The following is a 15,055-nucleotide window of genomic DNA, read 5'->3' as shown; positions in this document are numbered from 1 at the left end:
AGAAGGGAGAAAATCGCTGTTTTTTCGAAATTTGGTTAAATTCTTTATTTTTTACCCTGTGCTTATTTTCATCTTGTTTTTTAGCCAGTTTACAAAAGACACCTTTTTTTATTTAACAGATAGTCTTGATTTGATAACAAACATATAAAATAAGCAACTTCAAAGATATTTTGTCTTACTTTCGCAAGAATATGATAAATTTGTCCCAAGGTTTGAGCCATGGTACGTCTGGGCTCAATTCAAAATACTAACAGAATGTAAATTTCTAAAAACAAAGAACAAAAACAGATTTTCTAAATGCCTTGAATAATCTTCTGTTTAATAGTTTTTCCGTAAAATGAAATTTTTTATGTAATTCTTGATATGCTACTGATGTGTTATTATAGTTTTAGTCATTGTCTTAAAAAGTAATTTTTATTCTAATTACCCATAACAAATCTAATTTTGTTCCCGCTTTTAGTGATATGCGACTTGATGATGACGGTAGGGCACAGAGAAAACACCATAGCCATTGGCCCATGCAAATATCTCCAATTTTTGCCTTCCTTGCGTGTACATTGGGATTATTGAATATTTCGAGGGTGTCAACTTTGACTGTGATATATGGAGGTTAGTGTATGATGTTTATTGCGTTATTCAAATTAATCCTGTTTTCTTTCATAAATATTGTTAACTTGGCTATTTTCTGACCAAATACTTTACTGGTTATAACTAAATTACTAAACATACAAAATTGCAGCAGTCTATAACCGTTCCTATATCCCTTCCCTACATCAAATATACCTAGGCTAGGATACCGCCTGTCACTACTTCTATCAACCTGCGCATCAGAATACCCTAATAAAAATATCAGATTTCTACTTTTTATTTTGTCTATTTGTTCCTGCGACTACAAGTAAAGTCCATTTGAGTCACTACTATCTCCGTCAGTCACTTCTACAGGGTTATGACCAATTCCTATCACTTTTTTAATCTTAAAATGAGTAACCGGAATTTTATCAATATCACCTTCCTAACCTAAGCAAGATTTAGAAGCCTCCTTATCCATCATGAGGAGCCCTGTCCCCTGTCTATGCACCCCATCGTTTCAGCCAAATAAATTATGTATCATATAAGATTTAAGGGAAATGGGAACTTCCTGGTATGGTTCATAGAGGGAGACTTTAATAGATTTGGATGGAGGAGGAGGAGCGTGCGTAGCTTTGTTTCAGTAAAAAATGTCAAGACGATAGTTATTTTTTAACGTTGTAACGTTCGTTGTTGTAAGTTTCATATTACTTAAATCATTAAAATTGGTATGGTATCAGGAAAAGCAATTGATCCCACTGGTGCAGGTCAGGGAGTTTATTTCACCTTCAAATCTCTAGATCTACATGGAACGCTAAAGCCGGCTTGGAAGTGGACAGCATGTAGTCACTGAGATATCAAGTTGAATGGAAGCTTTTTGTCATTCTGGGCTCATTTTGGTGATTACATGGGTTTCCGCACTTGGCGATGCTATTCTATACAAAAGACTCGATGTCCTGCACATATACCGACACACTAATGTGCAAGCCATCATTCCAATTCACAACTTCATAAAAATTGATTGATTGGGCCCCTGTAGGCTAGCGCTTTGTTTGTATTCCTTTGAAAAGATAGAAAACGCATTAAAAAGTTTCTTTTTAATAATTTTTTGACCATTGTGAGACAATAAAAGGCTTTACTTTCAGGGATAATGGGTCCAATCAATTAATTAATTGTTGAATCTGGATTCAGAGGTGAATAATCTGATTTCACTGATGCTACACTGACTATATTTCTTTTATACTCCCTTCGTTCCCTTCGTTTCTCGTTCCCTACCTCAACCTAAACAATGACTCAGCCCCCTCATTATAGCTGATAAGCAATTGCTGATCACCAAATGTACCCTAACTTCATTACAAATAAAGCGAATCATCTTGGTTGAGTCCAGTACTGCCACTGTGTGGCATTACTTCTTTTGCAACTGGGAAGCCTAAAATATAGTTCTTAATGCTTTTAAACTCACTTAGCTTCTCAGAATTTTCAATTGATTGCAAATTTGGCCTCTTCGAGGTAAAATCGTAGTTTTTGCCCTAAACCACCTAAACTGTCATCCAACCACCACTGTTACTACGGCGTCTGCTCCCCCCGGGAAAGTTTTCTGCCGACACCATTGCTTTTAATTATTTTGTTTCTTTCATATCGGTAGCATGCAATTTTTTTATAAAATTTTTGCTGTCAAATTTATTTTCATATAATTATCTCTTGAATTTGCCTTGGGAAGTTTTTAAATTGTAAACAATGTGAATAAGTACAGTTTAAATATGTGTTTAGATCTCTTAGCTCTGTGAGTGCAAGAAAAATGCAATCAATTCCATCGCCCTAGCTATAAAAAACCAGTGACTTTAACTGCAACGCCATCTCTCTTCTTGATTAGGCAGACACATTTTCCCACCTTTTGGTGATCAAAATACTGGTGTGCGTGCAACTGAACCACCGTGTAACTGAACCCAAAGCAATTCAACGCCTGTAACTGAACCACTGTGCAATTGAATCACCGTGTAACTGAACCCCGTATAGCCACCCCCCCCTTCTCCCGTACAACTGACGCTCCATGCAACTGAACCCTCGTCTAGCTGAACCACCGTGCAACTGAACCCTCTTGCAACTCCACACCCTTCCAACTCAATCACATTTAACTGAACCCCCGTTTAATTTAACCTCCCGTGCAACTGAACTGCCCTACTCAGTTTTCAGCAGTCTAAAGATATGAGGCAATATCATTGTGTAAAACACAAGTTAGAATCTTTACATGTTCAACTTTGTTAAAATTGCTTGTCTTTTAAAGTCATGATATAAAGGCCTGTCAAGATCATTGATAAATAAGCTGTTTTATTTTCGCAAAAAAGTCAGATGTCACAAAACAGTTGAGGCATATTTATTTCTCTTTTTTTTTCAGACGAATCAGACCTTTCTGATCGCTGAGTAATAAACATCTGTGCAACATTTACTCAACACGCCCTGAAAGTTTAAACTTCATACTTTTCAGGTTTATACCCTCAGCTGTTCTCGACACGGTGCAGATCCGTCTTACTGTAAAACTGGATGCACATAGTACCTTTTGATTTAGTTGAAGATACTTCTTAACTTTTTCCGAATAACTTGACAGATGATACCATCAGCCATTTTAGATATTGCTTGTATTTCCTTTTCACAACCAATAGAGAAAAACAATGTTTTTTGATTGTGTTTGGCATTCTTCTTGACATTTCTTTAAAGTGTGACCTTAATACTCCATGTTTTTCTTTTATTACTAGGATCAAACATGCCCTCTTTTCTTGATAATGAAAACTTTATATGTTAGCAACAGGCAACTTGCGTAAGTTACAGCCCTTGCACCAGAAGCTGAGGGCTGTGAACCCTGGAGGCATAGTAATTTAACCTTTGAACTATATTAAATAAAATGGCTATCTCAAAATCCTAAGAGCTAATTCTGTATTTATCTGAAGGCTCAACGAGAGCTAAGATGTTTTGGCATTAAAATGCACCTTTTAAGGTATCTCTCTCTCTCCCTTACTACAAAATAATCGGAAAACCCCATTGCAGAATTTTTAGTCCCTTTTTAAGTTTTGTAATTTGTCCACTGCATACAGATAGTTTTTATGGCACTTGGTAATAACCAAGTGACATAAAGCGATCGCAAATTCTGTTGGTCTGTCGGTCCCGGTATTGCTACTTTAGGCACTTCCAGGTAAGCTAGGACGACGAAATTTGGCAGGCGTATCAGGGACCGGACCAGATTAAACTAGAAATAGTCGTTTTCCAGATTTGATCATGTGGGGGGAGTTGGGGGCCGGTTAATTCGGAAAAAATAAGTATTTTTAACTTGCGAACGGGTGATGGGATCTTAATCAAATATTGATGTTTGGAAGGATATCGTGTGTCAGAGCTCTTATTTTAAATCCCGACCAGATCCGGTGACATTGGGGGGAGTTGGGGGGGGGGGGTACATATAATCTTGGAAAACGCTTAGAGTGGACAGTGGAGGGATCGGGATGAAACTTGATGGGAAAAATAATCACAAATCCTAGATACGTGCGTGACATAACCGGAACGGATCCGCTCTCTTTGGGGTAGTTGGGGGGGGGGGGTTAATTCTGAATAATTAGAAAAAATGAGGTATTTTTAACTTACGAAGGAGTGATGGAATCTTAATGAAATTTGATATTTGGAAGGATATCGTGTGACAGAGCTCTTTTATTAAATCCCGACCGGATCCGGTGACATTGTGAGTAGTTGGGGGGAACCTAAAATCTTGGAAAACGCTTAGACTGGAGGGATCGGGATGAAACTTGATGGGAAAAATAAGCAGAAGTCCTAAATACGTGATTTACATAACCGGAACGGATCCGATCTCTTTGGGGAAGTTGGGGGGGGGGGAGGTTAATTCTAAGAAATTAGAAAAATGAGGTATTTTTTACTTACGAAGGAGTGATCGGATCTTAATGAAGTTTCATATTTTGAAAGACCTCGCAATTCGGATCTCTTATTTTAAATCCCGACCGGATCCAGTGTCATTGGGGGTGGGCCGTAAATCTAGGAAAACGCTTAAAGCGGAGAGATCAGAATGAAACTTGATGGGAAGAATAAGCACAAGTTATAAATATGTGATTGACATAATTGGAACGGATCCGTTCTCTTTAGGGGAGCTGGGGGTTGTTAATTTGGAAAAATTAGAAAAATTGAGGTATTTTAACTTAAGAACGGGTAACCGGGTCTTAATGAAATTTGATATTTAAAAGGAACCCTTGTCCCAGAGCTCGTATTTCAAATCCCGACGAGATCTGTTGAAATTGGAGGGAGTTAGAGGGGGAAACCGGAAATCTCAGAAAATGCTTGTAAATATCGTAGATACGTGATTGACTTAACCGGACTGGATTCGTGCTCTTTGGGGGAGTTAGGGGTGGGGTTCAGTGCTTTGGCGGGTTTGGTGCTTCTGGACGTGCTAGGACGATGAAAATTGGTAGGCGTGTCAGGGAGCTACACAGATTGGCTTAATGAAGTCGTTTTCCCCGATTCGACCATCTGGGGGCTTGAAGGGAGAGGAAAAATTAGAAAAATTGAGGTATTTTAACTTACGAGTGGGACATCGGATCTTAATGAATTTTGATATTTAGAAGGACCTCGTGACTAAGAGCTCTTATTTTAAATCCCGACCGGCATTAAACTTCCAATTTTCGTTTTAAAGCAATCTATTAATTCTTAGAATTTTGCCAGAGCTCATACCATATGAGCTCTTAGCTCTTGTTTTTTATTGGGAAACATGCGGTATTTTTTCGCGTGGGAGTCTTCTGCAAGGGGAAAGGGAAGGATTTTCTGGGGGATTTTCCATGGGAAAAAATGTTTGTGCGAGAGGGGAGGAAGACTTGCATACCATGCTAATGGTGTGTAAATTCCTCTTTTCCACTTTCCTTAGCACTTCTCAACTAAACTAAACAATAACACAACTGAAATAAAATTCTCTAATTTGGAAAACGATATTTCCCGTGAGGGAGAATTTTTCGGATGAGGCATTATCAGATGGCTCATGCTGTTAATGGGGACCAACCCCATTAACAGACACAAACAAAAGGAGAAACAAACCTGACTTTAAGGGTTTTTGACGTCCGATTTTCTTCCTTTTTTTGTGACAACGAAACAGATCTTTTTATAAATCATCTTGACAGTTATTTATACCATCAGGAGCGTTATTTTATTTTTATTTTATTTTTTTGGGGGGGGGGGGCAAGGGTGGTGGTTGCCCTCCAATAATTTGGAGAAAACTATTATATAGCCCATGCCCCTTCACTATCTGTATATGGACCCCTCTTGCCCCTCCCCCCTAATAAGAATGCTGGAGCTACTCCCCTGTTTATCATGACTGAAAAAAAGAACAATTCCAACAAGGTTGAACATGTAAAGATTCTAACTTGTGTTTTACCCAATGACATTGCCTCATATTTGAAGAATACTGAAAAACCGAGTGCGGTGTCTGAGTTGCACGAGTGTTCAGTTGTACCATGGTTGAGTTGCATGGGGTTTCAGTTGCACGGGGGTTCAGTTGCACGGGGGTTCAGTTACACGGGGGTTGAGTTATATGGGAGTTGAGTTTCAAGAGGGTCCAGATAAATGGGTTTAGTTACACGAGGGTTCAGCTGCACGGGGGCTCAGTTGCACTGTGGTTCAGTTGCACGGTGATTCAGTTACAGGAGTTTTGTTGCTTGGGGCTCAGTTACACGGTGGTTCAGTTGCAATGGAACCACAAATGCTTTATAGACCATCGAGGACTGAGATAGAAGCGGTGACAAAAACTTTGAAGGATCAGCCAGCAGGCATAAAATATGAAAGAGTGAAGAGGTGATAGGATATCACGGTGATAGGACAAATAGGTGGTTACAATCTTTTCAAGTATGTCTGTTTTTGTCAAACCAGTTGGAAAAATTCAGGTTTAGTGTTTACCCTTACGGCACCATCTATCCATTTTTGCATATTGCGCAAAAGAAAAATGAGCAGCAAGCTTTGTTCTACACTCATATCCAATTAATTTCACAAATAGCTCTAGAACTGTAAAAATTAATTGTAAATTTATTAGTATTCTATAATCAAATCTAAATACCGGATATAATGTATAAAATGGAATGCACTTAAATGCCTTGACCATTCTCTTTCGTACCTAGAATCAAATTATATGTACGGTTTTGTTAAAAAGTCAGTCTTGGAAATTTAGACTATTTGCTTTTTTCAGCTAATTTCCTGGTCCAATTCGTGGTTTTGTCTGTCTTGTTTGGAATACCATTATTTTGTTTCTTTGCCTGCCTTGGTAAGCACATCAATCGAGGCATAATAGACATGTGGGTGATATCACCAGTGTTTCGGGTGAGTATACTTTACCATAGCAACTCAATCTTCTTATATATTTCTTATATATTTATTCTAATATATTTATTTAATATATTTATCTAATATATTTCTATATTTTTTTATATATTTTTTCTTATATTTCTGAGAAGCAGAACCTTGAGGGCCCCGATAGCATCCCAGAGTCTGAGTGGGTTGCCCCATTTGAAATTTCAGTTTGTAAAACCCAACAGCAGTGTAGAAATTTCTTTCGACGGTGAGATGACTTCGTTGCTCGAGTCTTGTCAAAAACCATTTTATGTTGTGATAACAACGTCTGCTATTAAGGAGGCTGTGTTGAAGCTTAGAAAGAAGAAATTCTCGGCTGGCACAGACGGTATTTGTGCTAAGTATTTTATTGCCACAAGTGACCTCCTCTATAACCATCTTGCATTACTTTTTCAAATGGTTTTTAACGTTGGTGTCGTTCCGGACAGTTTAAGCATTGGAGTGATTAGCCCAATTCTGAAAAAGAATAAATCAAGATCATCATGTTCATCATATAGGCCATTGACTGTGTCAAGCGTTTTCGAAAAGATTGAGCTTCTGATTGTTGACCACTTAAAAGAAAAGTGTATTATGCCAACTCGAGAGAGAGCACATATTCAGGCAGGAAAAAGAGGAAAACACTGCTGCAGTGAGGGACTCAGTAGGACGCAGCCCTAGAAAATCGGTGCGTAGACACAGCCAAGAACTCGGAATGACAAGGGAGTGTAAGAATATGCAAGGACAGAAGAAAACGTTGCTGCCGTAAGGGACTCAGTAGGACGCAGCCCTAGAAAATCAGTACGTAGACACAGCCAAGAACTCGGAATGGCAAGGGAGTCACTGTGGCGTGTTCTTACGTTTAATTGAACAGTGAGGGACAGTGTAGTCCCTCACTGCAGCAATGTTTTCATCTGTCATTGCACTCTCTTTCCTGCCTGAATAAGTTCCCCCCTGTGGCTTTAAAACGTAAGTCCACTACAGTCCCATGCTCTCTGAACTTCGTAACCAGGGTTTCCACTTCAAAATTGTCAAAAACATATTATCATAGCCAAAAAACATGAGAAAACATGTGAACGTTGAAACTTGAAAAACATGAGATTTCGTATGAGAATTTTCTTTTGTTTATATTTTGAATTCAGTGTTCAAACGAAACCCAAATTTGGCAGCAGATCATTATACCACTCATTTCTATTTAAACTCAGCTTTCAACTAATAGGCACGTATTTTCTGCTCCTAATAGTGTCTGGTTTTTGCACCTACAAGGGAGATTCTTGGTCTCACCTAATTACCATATCCCACTTACTTCTTACTAGAACCTGACTCCCAAACAAGTTTTGGGGAGTCTACAACGATGAGGAAAAACTAGCCACTAATGAGCCCAAAATGGGTTAAAGAAGTCACCAGTGAATAAAAAAAGCATATATAGGAAAAAAAACAGAGTATCATCAGTTAGTTCGCTCGTTACTAAGGAATACAGCTAATATCAACTTCCAACTAAGATAATAAAAATAAATCATCGGACTAAGGTTTCATAATAGGCATTCCCCTACATTCTTCAGAAGTTGCACTGGTTTTTACCATTTTAAGTCTCTTCCACAAATGAGGATTATCCACCACTGATGGTCCAACCCTCTTGAAGCCACTCTGAGATTGCAGACATGCACCTAAAGATTCAAATGACAGAGAGTTTCTATTTTCTGTCTTGATGTTTTATAGAGTGTTGAACAACCTTTCCACCACAACATTTGAAAACGGAAGTGAAAGAAGATACCTTCTGAAGGTTCTTAAATCTCAGTGACCCACAAGGTGTTTTCATTGACAAAATTTTCCGCCAGAAAAGCAGAGGACTTTCTAGTAGCTTCAACGGAATTTCTAGTGTACTGATGTTCCTCAACCCACTCTCTATTCTCTTCTTGTCACAGTCTGGACTGCTGTAAAAGTGGAAGAACGGTAGTAGCGTAGGTGGTTCCATGTGTGCAGCCTTACATGGTTCAAGCATGACTAAGTGCTTAAATATAGGTGCTGAAAAATCGAACCTAATCTGCACTTGATTAATAAACTCATGGTAGAACTCCCTTGCTGTTCTGAGAACAATTTGGACATTAGCGTCCTCGTATGTGAGGTTCCTTTCTTCGACATACTCTGGAGGAATGTTAGCTGCCTTAAAGCCAATATAGATAACCTTAATTGGCAAGTATCCAATTTCAGTGCTAACATCCAAATACATTATATCAAATCCTTGGATATGATTGGAGAACATGAAAGAAGAAGCGAAAGTACGAAGCAATCCTTTGGTTTCCATTTTGAGTTTGAACATAAAAGGCTCTTCGGTCTGGAAGGTCTTATTGTATTCTTCTTCTTGTATATGGAATATGAACCGGTCCGAAAGTATATCAAAATAATCTGGAAAAAAGGGGCTTTTGAACTTCCAGGTTTCCGGAATTTTGGGGAATTCCGGAAAAAGATGCGGGGGGCTGTACCCCCCAGTCACCCGTTCCAAATTTATGCATGGCTCAATATTCTGGATTCCCCCTTCCTCCACTCCCCCCAAGACTATTGGAGCGAGTAAAATTTTATTTACAAGTCAGTTTGATCGGGTCCTTGATGTACCGATCCCTCCATTCTAACCGTTTTTCGAGATTTCTGGTCTCCCCAAAACAGACCAAAATAACACACTTTGAAAAGCAAAATAATACACTTTTAATACACTTTGAACAAAGTGACTTAAAATTTAAACATATCGGAGCTTTGAAAACAGATTTATCCCTTTGAAAAACAGATTTGGTATGGCCTGCTTTGGCCTACATCTTAAAAGGCGTCCTCCTATATTGTGAAGCCGATTTTACTGACACCCGAAATCGTTATTTTGATAACGACTAGGCTATTAGTCTGAAAAATACCGAATGTCTATGAGATCCATAAAGATAGTGTATTCGAATTTGTACTATAGAATTCTTGAACTGGCAACAGGTTAAAAACTGCTTTCAAGTTAAAACATGTTATTTTGGTAAAGAAACAGATAATAAAAGTATAAAAGCCGCCTAACCCCTTAGAAGAGATCAGTAGCCTACTTCTTGGGTTGCACACGTGCAGGCATGTATAATTGCCCAGTTCCAGTAAACTTGGTACTTACCCTAAAAAAAACCCTTTCGCATGTCCTTATTCTACACAAATTATCCAGTGAACCTGATCAGGTCAGATCAGATGAAGTTATGAACTGAGAATCAAATCAAACCAACCTTTTTTCGAACACAACAGTGGTGAGTCACGGGACAAGCTGCCGACTAAGTCACTAATTAAGGTTCGCGGGATTGTGAATTCCCCTTTTACGGGCAATAAAGTCATATTTTGCAGTTTGCCAGAAAATTGCGAAAGATCATAAACTTCAAGTTGGACAGAGCTCAAATCAACAGAAATCGGGGGTTTATATCGAATGAAGGTAGACATGAGAAAAAAAAACCCTGAATATCTCTAAAAATGTGAGAAAAACATGAGAAAACCTCTAAAAACATGAGAACATGAGACAAATTTTTTTCCCATGAGAAATCTTCCGAAAACATGAGATCTCATGGGAAAACACGAGAAGTGGAAGCCCTGTTCGTAACCCAACTAACAATCGTTGGTTTTGGTGGAAAGTTGCAACAATGAAAACGTTTTCGAAACTGAATATTTACACTCTGGTATGATTTTGTCGCAAAATAGGTCTCCAGGGAGAATATCTTCTGCTGGTTGGTCCGATAATTTTTTGGGGCAACTATAGCAGCAAACAATCGTCCTTAGGTTCACATTTCACGTCCTGCAACAGAAAGGACATTCGTTAAAAAATGAATTATACATATATATATATATATATATATATATATATATATATATATATATATATATATATATTTCTTTGTAAATATCTTCATGGTGATGAGTCGTTAACATAACAAGGAGCGACCTTCGTCAATATTAACATAAAGAGAAAACAAGCTCTTTCTGCTGAAAGTAAGGAGCAGCATTAAAAGAAAGTAAGGAGAAGTATTTAAATCAATTAGCTTCTTAGAATTTTAAATTGATTGCAAATTCGTCCTCTTCGGGTTAAAGTCGTAGTTTGGTGCCTTAAACCACCTAAACTGTCACCCAACCACCACTGCTGTTTTGGCGTCTCCCCCCCCCATAAAATTTTCTGCTGGTGCCCTGCTTGTTCCTTTTACTTAAGGCTAATGGTCTTTTTTGTTCCCGCCCAATTTCTGAAACAGATTCTAAGAATCTTAATAACGCCACTGCTAGTATCTATTCGATAGCAAACTCGTTTATGAGACTTGACAAAAATATAAACAAGTGGGAGAAAAAAAACAAAAGATGTTTGTTTAGCAAAAGCACGTTAGATTCTACGGAGATTAATTTAAATGAACAGGTTATGTAAAAGAAAATATACCCACTGCTGAGCTAAAAATAGTGTTTTCTTTTGCACATCAATTTAAAGGGTAATCCTATATTTTTTCGCTCAGAGATTTTGATTCGATGTGCATTGAATGCAAATGGTAGAACTTGTACGAAAAGTAGACAAATCTTTTATTTTCGAGATGGGTGTCTGTTTTGAAATGTAAAGCGTGAACTCTCCCAAACCTCAACCGAGACCGAGTCCGTTTGGAAATGAAAATTGTTTGGCTATTGGGAGAACCCTTGGGTATTGAGAATTGCAAGCAGTTAGCCAGGTGGGTGAAACACCCACCTGGCTATTTTCTTTTAATCTTCAGTTCTCGAAGTCCACCAGTCCCCAAACTTAAACCTCGTCATGTTACTTCTGAATTCCTTTTTACAAATTGTGATGAAAATGAAATAAATGAAATAATTATGTGTATGAAATAACAATCCTGTGGAGTAGATGAAGTATCGTTAAAGCAACAAAAACAATTGTTATTTCTATTTTGACTCATCTGATTAATTTATCACTTGAAGAGGGAACTTTTCCAGAAAGACTTAAATTAGCCTGAGTGCTACCCCTTCACAAAGGGAAGTCAAAAAATGAACCGAGTAATTACCGATCCATTTCTATTTTACCTTTTTTTCGAAGATTTATGAGAAAGTAGTCCATGAAAGAATGTATGATTACCTCCAGGAGTAGAATCTTCTGTGCGATACCCAACTTGGCTTTCGCAAAGGACTTTCTACGGATATGCACCAGCTATCTGGAATTCAATCCCCTTGGAAATCCGGAACTCAAATAACCTTACTACCTTCAAGCGAGCAGTGAAGGGTCGTTCCAGAAATACTGTTTAGATTTGAATATCATGCGGTCCTCCTCTTTTCGATCTTTTCTTTTATTTTCTTTTTTTTCTTTTCTTTCTCTTCGTCACTCCCCTTTTTTCTCTTTTTTTTCTTTTTTGATAAATCCAGTTGATTCGTTGTTTCTGTTAGTTGATTGTTTAATTATTCTTTAGTTAAGTTTCTGCCCTAGTCAAGCACTTTTGTGCTTTCCTGGCAGATTATGTACATGGAATTATGTGTTTTTATTTAAATATATATGATTGAATTGAATTGAAGAATTCCTGCGAACAAAACTCTAGCACAGCTTGCATCAAACAATAAGTGCGTAATTGGTAATTTGATGTGTGTGTGTAGACTTGTTCCTGTGTTTGCGTACGTTTGTGTTTTTGTGCTCCTCAATCTCATCCTGCTAAATAACTAAGAAGACTAATCCGCCATTCCATCATAAATTTACTATGAAAAAGTAGCACATAAACAGAATTGATGGAAATAAAACTAATTTATTGGGAAGATAACAAGAGGAAAAGTTTGTGTAAAACGAAAAACTCAATGCATACCCGTACTAATGAACTTATTTTGGAAGAAATATAGCCTCTCAGGCGCATACGGGTTAAAGCACATAAAAAAGAATTTTTATTGAAATAGAAGAAAAGCGATAACAGTAAAAAGTTTGGGATTTCCCAAAAGGAATATAAAAACCCTTGTCCATCGTATCTGCCCCCATTAAAATACAACAACGAAAACAAACAGTCCGCACATGCAAAAGTAAACTACCCAAAGAAAAAGGATGAATGTTTGAGAGGTTTTTCACTCTCAGAAATCATATACCTCAGGTGGCTAGTACCAAGCATGGCAGAAGTGTGTCAAGCATAGCGGAAATGTGAGAACAGTACTAAGAGTGAATGATCTGTGCCAAGCATGACATAAGTATCCCAAGCATGGCAGATGTCTGCTAAGTCTGATACAAGATCGTGATTTCATAGCAATCTGGGAATGTACATTATACAATTAGGCTAGTGAGTTAAGTAATTGAAAATTAAAGAGCCATTTGAAACAGACGGACAGAAAATAAAATCCTTCAATGATCTAAATGTGAAACGGTCAAACATTACTGTCTATGCATAATTGACTGAAAATGAAGAGAAATAAAAATAAATAATTATACCAAACATAAAAGAAATGGGTACTGCTATATACAAATAATTAAATCCTAAACGATTAAAAATTAAAATGAGTGCTAAAGTTAAACCAAAAAGGACACAAATTACTGCCCATAGGAGTTCGACTAGAGTTCCCTTCTAACCGTAAACCAAAATAAAAAATTGTCGCTAAATAGAATCTGTAAACCTTAATTGTTGATGCTTCCTGTAATTAGTATATTAAACACTAAATAATTATACATTACACATTCAGTTCATTTTCAATATCTTTCCAGTCACCTTGATTTTTATAGGGTTTTTTTTTTTGTCAGTATTTTGGAATTAATAAGATGAAAGCTATTTTCCTTGTAATAAGATTAGGGCATTAACGTTATTTTGTGTTAGGGCGAGATGCACAAGATTTCGGAAAGAAACTTAAAGACGCTTTAATTAAATACCAAAAATGAACGAATTGTACAGAAAACGTAATAATTGTAGGAAAAACTATAAAAATCACAAATATTAAGCCCAAGTAACATACAAGAAATTTATAAAAAAAAACTAAAATTGTTTGTATTAAATGTATTTAATATACTTCAGACCAGATAAGAAACTTCATTATTTTTGGACATTGACGAAGAATGACAGAAATTTATGGAGGAAAAAATAATTTTCCTTGCCAATATTTTTTAACACATTTTTTTTTTTATCAAACACGAAGATTTATCTATTCCAAATGAGACCAAATTATTTCTTCAAAATCACTGTTTTCATGCATTGAGTTCCTGGTAAATTCACTGTTCTCCCCCGATCCCTTCTGTGCGTTTTTTTTCTTGCTGTTCACTTCAACTCGACTCAACCTTCTTTTTTTTCCTCTTTTTATTTCTTGAGACAAGCTTGAGTCCTTCGGTTGGTGGGCTGTTGTACATTTTACAGACACAGGTTCTCTGATTTCCATATTCCTTGCAACCCTTGAGTCTAAAATTTCAGGAAGTAAGGATTCATTCCAGAAGGCTTCAAGCTTCGGAAATATTTTTTCCCAGTAGTCTTTCGATCGGTGAACTGTAATTATTTCCCAATCCTCAATAGAGTTATAAACTATTAAGTGGCATACCATTTTATCCAGTATCTCGAGTTGGCCTTGTATCTGGGCGAAATACCTGTGATTTTTTTTTAGCTGAAGACCTTCACTGGATAATTCAAGAAAAAATGCTTTAACTAAATTTTTTGACTGGGCCACATCATAAATGGTTTTGAACTCTGGTATATTATGCACCGTTTTTATCTCTATAGGTGTGCCATTAGGGAGCAGCCCATCTACAGATGCAGCAAGATACTGATACTGTGGATGCACACTGAGTCCTATTTGATCTCCCTTTACGACTTTTAAGTTGAATTTGTTTTCATATGCTTCTAGTGCCACTACTTCTAAATCTAAGCCCTTTTTCATTAGGGCAGAGCAGAATCTAGGTCCCAAGTTTCGAATTTGCTTAACAATTGGGGCAACTCTGGTGCTGTTTTTTCTGGTTGCAATTTTGTGGAAGTAACTACTAGTTATTCTCTTAGATCTTTCTTCTACCCAAGTGTCATTTTTGGATTGGCCCTTGGTACTGTTGAACAAACAGCTTATACTGGCAAAATCCAATTTTAAATTCTCGTCAGTATATTTTTGTATGGCCAAATTCATTTCATCAGAAGTCATGTCTGGCTTATTGCAATTTGGTCCATAGTCA

The 15,055-nt window shown here is 37.3% G+C and overlaps 1 protein-coding gene across 1 annotated transcript in view; it reads left to right on the top strand.

Annotated features, from left to right (window-relative positions):
- Positions 1–15,055, top strand: part of LOC136039342 (sodium-dependent transporter bedraggled-like) — a 129,232-nt gene that overhangs the window by 28,155 nt on the left and 86,022 nt on the right. The window contains exons 5-6 of the mRNA XM_065722977.1: positions 461–609; positions 6,788–6,918. Of these exons, the coding sequence (XP_065579049.1) occupies positions 461–609; positions 6,788–6,918 (280 nt within the window). The remainder of the gene's footprint in view (positions 1–460; positions 610–6,787; positions 6,919–15,055) is intronic.

The sequence above is a fragment of the Artemia franciscana genome, chromosome 2 (genome assembly GCF_032884065.1).
Source record: "Artemia franciscana chromosome 2, ASM3288406v1, whole genome shotgun sequence".
NCBI lineage: Eukaryota > Metazoa > Arthropoda > Branchiopoda > Anostraca > Artemiidae > Artemia > Artemia franciscana.
Note: the sequence above shows the minus strand (reverse complement) of the source record. Positions and strands in the feature narration are given on the sequence as shown.